Source organism: Apis dorsata, unplaced genomic scaffold (assembly GCF_000469605.1).
Source record: "Apis dorsata unplaced genomic scaffold, Apis dorsata 1.3 scaffold_83, whole genome shotgun sequence".
Lineage (NCBI taxonomy): Eukaryota > Metazoa > Arthropoda > Insecta > Hymenoptera > Apidae > Apis > Apis dorsata.
The window spans coordinates 989117-991493 of NW_006263381.1; the positions used below are offsets into that span (position 1 = coordinate 989117).

The 2377-nt window shown below is 20.5% G+C and overlaps 1 protein-coding gene across 1 annotated transcript; it reads left to right on the forward strand.

The window, feature by feature from the left end:
• The first annotated feature begins 397 nt into the window (after positions 1-397).
• On the forward strand, positions 398-1943 carry LOC102678108 (small ubiquitin-related modifier 3). The gene is made up of 3 exons (XM_006611134.2): positions 398-617; positions 685-810; positions 963-1943. Exons 1-3 carry the CDS (start codon positions 600-602, stop codon positions 1098-1100), a joined length of 282 nt encoding a protein of 93 aa, XP_006611197.1. The 5' UTR covers positions 398-599; the 3' UTR covers positions 1101-1943.
• Positions 1944-2377: the final 434 nt, after the last annotated feature.

The following is a 2377-nucleotide window of genomic DNA, read 5'->3' on the forward strand; positions in this document are numbered from 1 at the left end:
CTATAAATAATTATTAATTATAGTTAAATAAAATTGTATTTTCAATTGTTTTATTTTAATAAAAATTATATAAAATTCGTAAAATATATAATATTATAATTAATTTATCAAAGGTGAATACATTTAAAATTTATTTGTATAATATTATATAAAAATTAAAGATAAAAATATAATTAAAATAATTATTATATAAGAATTAAAAATAAGAATAAAAATGATTTTTCTTTCAATTTGTTGAATTTCTTTAGAATTCTATATTTTTGCGCTTTTTTTCTAATATGGATGAAATTCCATTAAATTGTAATTAAATGTAAACTACCACAGTCAAATAACAAAATTCCCTAGAAAGTTTATTAATCACGAATGTTAGGTTTTCAAAACGCGTGTATACCAATAACTTTCTATAATACTACGTTATTTGTGTAAGATGGAAACGTTGTGATTACAAGTGTAAAGGTAGGAGCGGGATTATTGCGAGTGATTTACTTATACATTTATTTATAAAAATTTTAGATAGCCTGACATTTGGTTTAATAATTAATTCGTGAAAATATTCTTAATAATCAGTGATAATATAATATTTGTACTAAACTATAAATATGTCTGACGAAAAGAAGGTAATACTTTATAACCTCAAAACTGATGTAATGGTAAGTGACGATTCAAGAGCATTCTTTGTTATAGGAAACTAAGACAGAATCAGAGCACATAAATTTGAAAGTGCTAGGACAAGATAGTGCAGTGGTTCAATTTAAAATTAAAAAGCACACACCACTCAGGAAATTAATGAATGCTTACTGTGATCGTGTGGTAAGTACATATGATTAATTTATTATAATATTGTATTTTATTGGATAATTTTAAATTAAATTTTTTAATAATAAAATGCTATACATTTTATCTTTTATTTTATGTATAATTTATATATTTTGGAATTATTATGTTTATAATTATATTCACAGGGCTTAGCAATAGCAGCAGTAAGGTTTAGATTTGATGGACAACCTATAAATGAATTGGATACACCAACCACTCTTGAAATGGAAGAAGGAGATACAATAGAAGTTTATCAACAACAAACAGGAGGAGGATTGTGTTGAGATTTAAGATTGTCCTTTAATAGTTTGAAAATGGACTTGATAAAAAAATTTCTGTTCCAGTGCTTACTTTAAAAAGAAGGCATTAATAATTTTCTATTTTTTCCGATATAGAATATTTCATTTCATAATATAATATGGGAAAGTTGTTTATACTTTTTATATATATCAAACTTAACATTTAGATCAGTTCAATCTATATGTTAGTTTATTTAAAAAAAAATCTTTTTAAATACATTTTATATTCTTTAATATCATAAAATAATAACTTAAGATTTTTAATAAGTATTCACATTTTATTATTATTTGATGTTTTTAATTATTCTGGTTTTTGTAAAAACTAGATGAATTCTATTTCTCTTCTAATATATTACTTCAATTTCCAATAATTTGGCTGAAAATATTGTACAACAGATATACTGCTATGTTATTTCTAGTGATAAACATTGTAAATGAAGGCACATTAGTTGTCTCTTCAGCATTTTGCACTATGTAGAAAAACATCTACATCAACAAACACATGTTACTTACATAACATAAGATTCTTTGTAAATGATTTTCATAAAAAAGAAATTAATAATGTAAAATTTCAAATTTTCTTAATAAATATCATCTTTTTAGGTATATTCATTTATTATAATAATGTACAAGTAGAACAATGATGAAGAACATTGTTAGAAAAAATTATGTTAATATTTAATAATGTAACTATTTTTAAGAAGTTCATAAAAGTTTTGTTTGTGTTCTATGATTAAATCTTATTAATATTACATTTTTATTTTTCATGAAAATAATATTACTTTGTATATGAACAAAAAAATAAATTGTATCTTATCTTTTCTATAAGGACAAGTTTTCTTATTTTTAAGAAAAATTTTTTTTATAAAAATAAGTTTTATGTAAAAAATATATTTGAAATTTTGTATGTATTATAGATTTTAAAATATTAACAATTTATATTGGTGTTTTTATAGTTATATTAGTATTATATTTTTTATAGTTTTTTTTAGTAACATTAAAAGTATTTATGTTTTATTTAATAAGTTGAATTGCCGAAATTTTTAGTCTACTTTAAATAAATTCTAAAACTTGGCAACACCGCTCTTATGAGTCGAGAGTTATAACATTATGGTTATGGCAAATAGAAAACCATAATTTAAGTAATATTTTTTATAAAAAATTAATTTAAACATGGATTATTTTTTTAATAATTATATGTAAATATTAAATACTTATAATAAATAAAAATAATATAATATATAAGTAATATATAAATATTC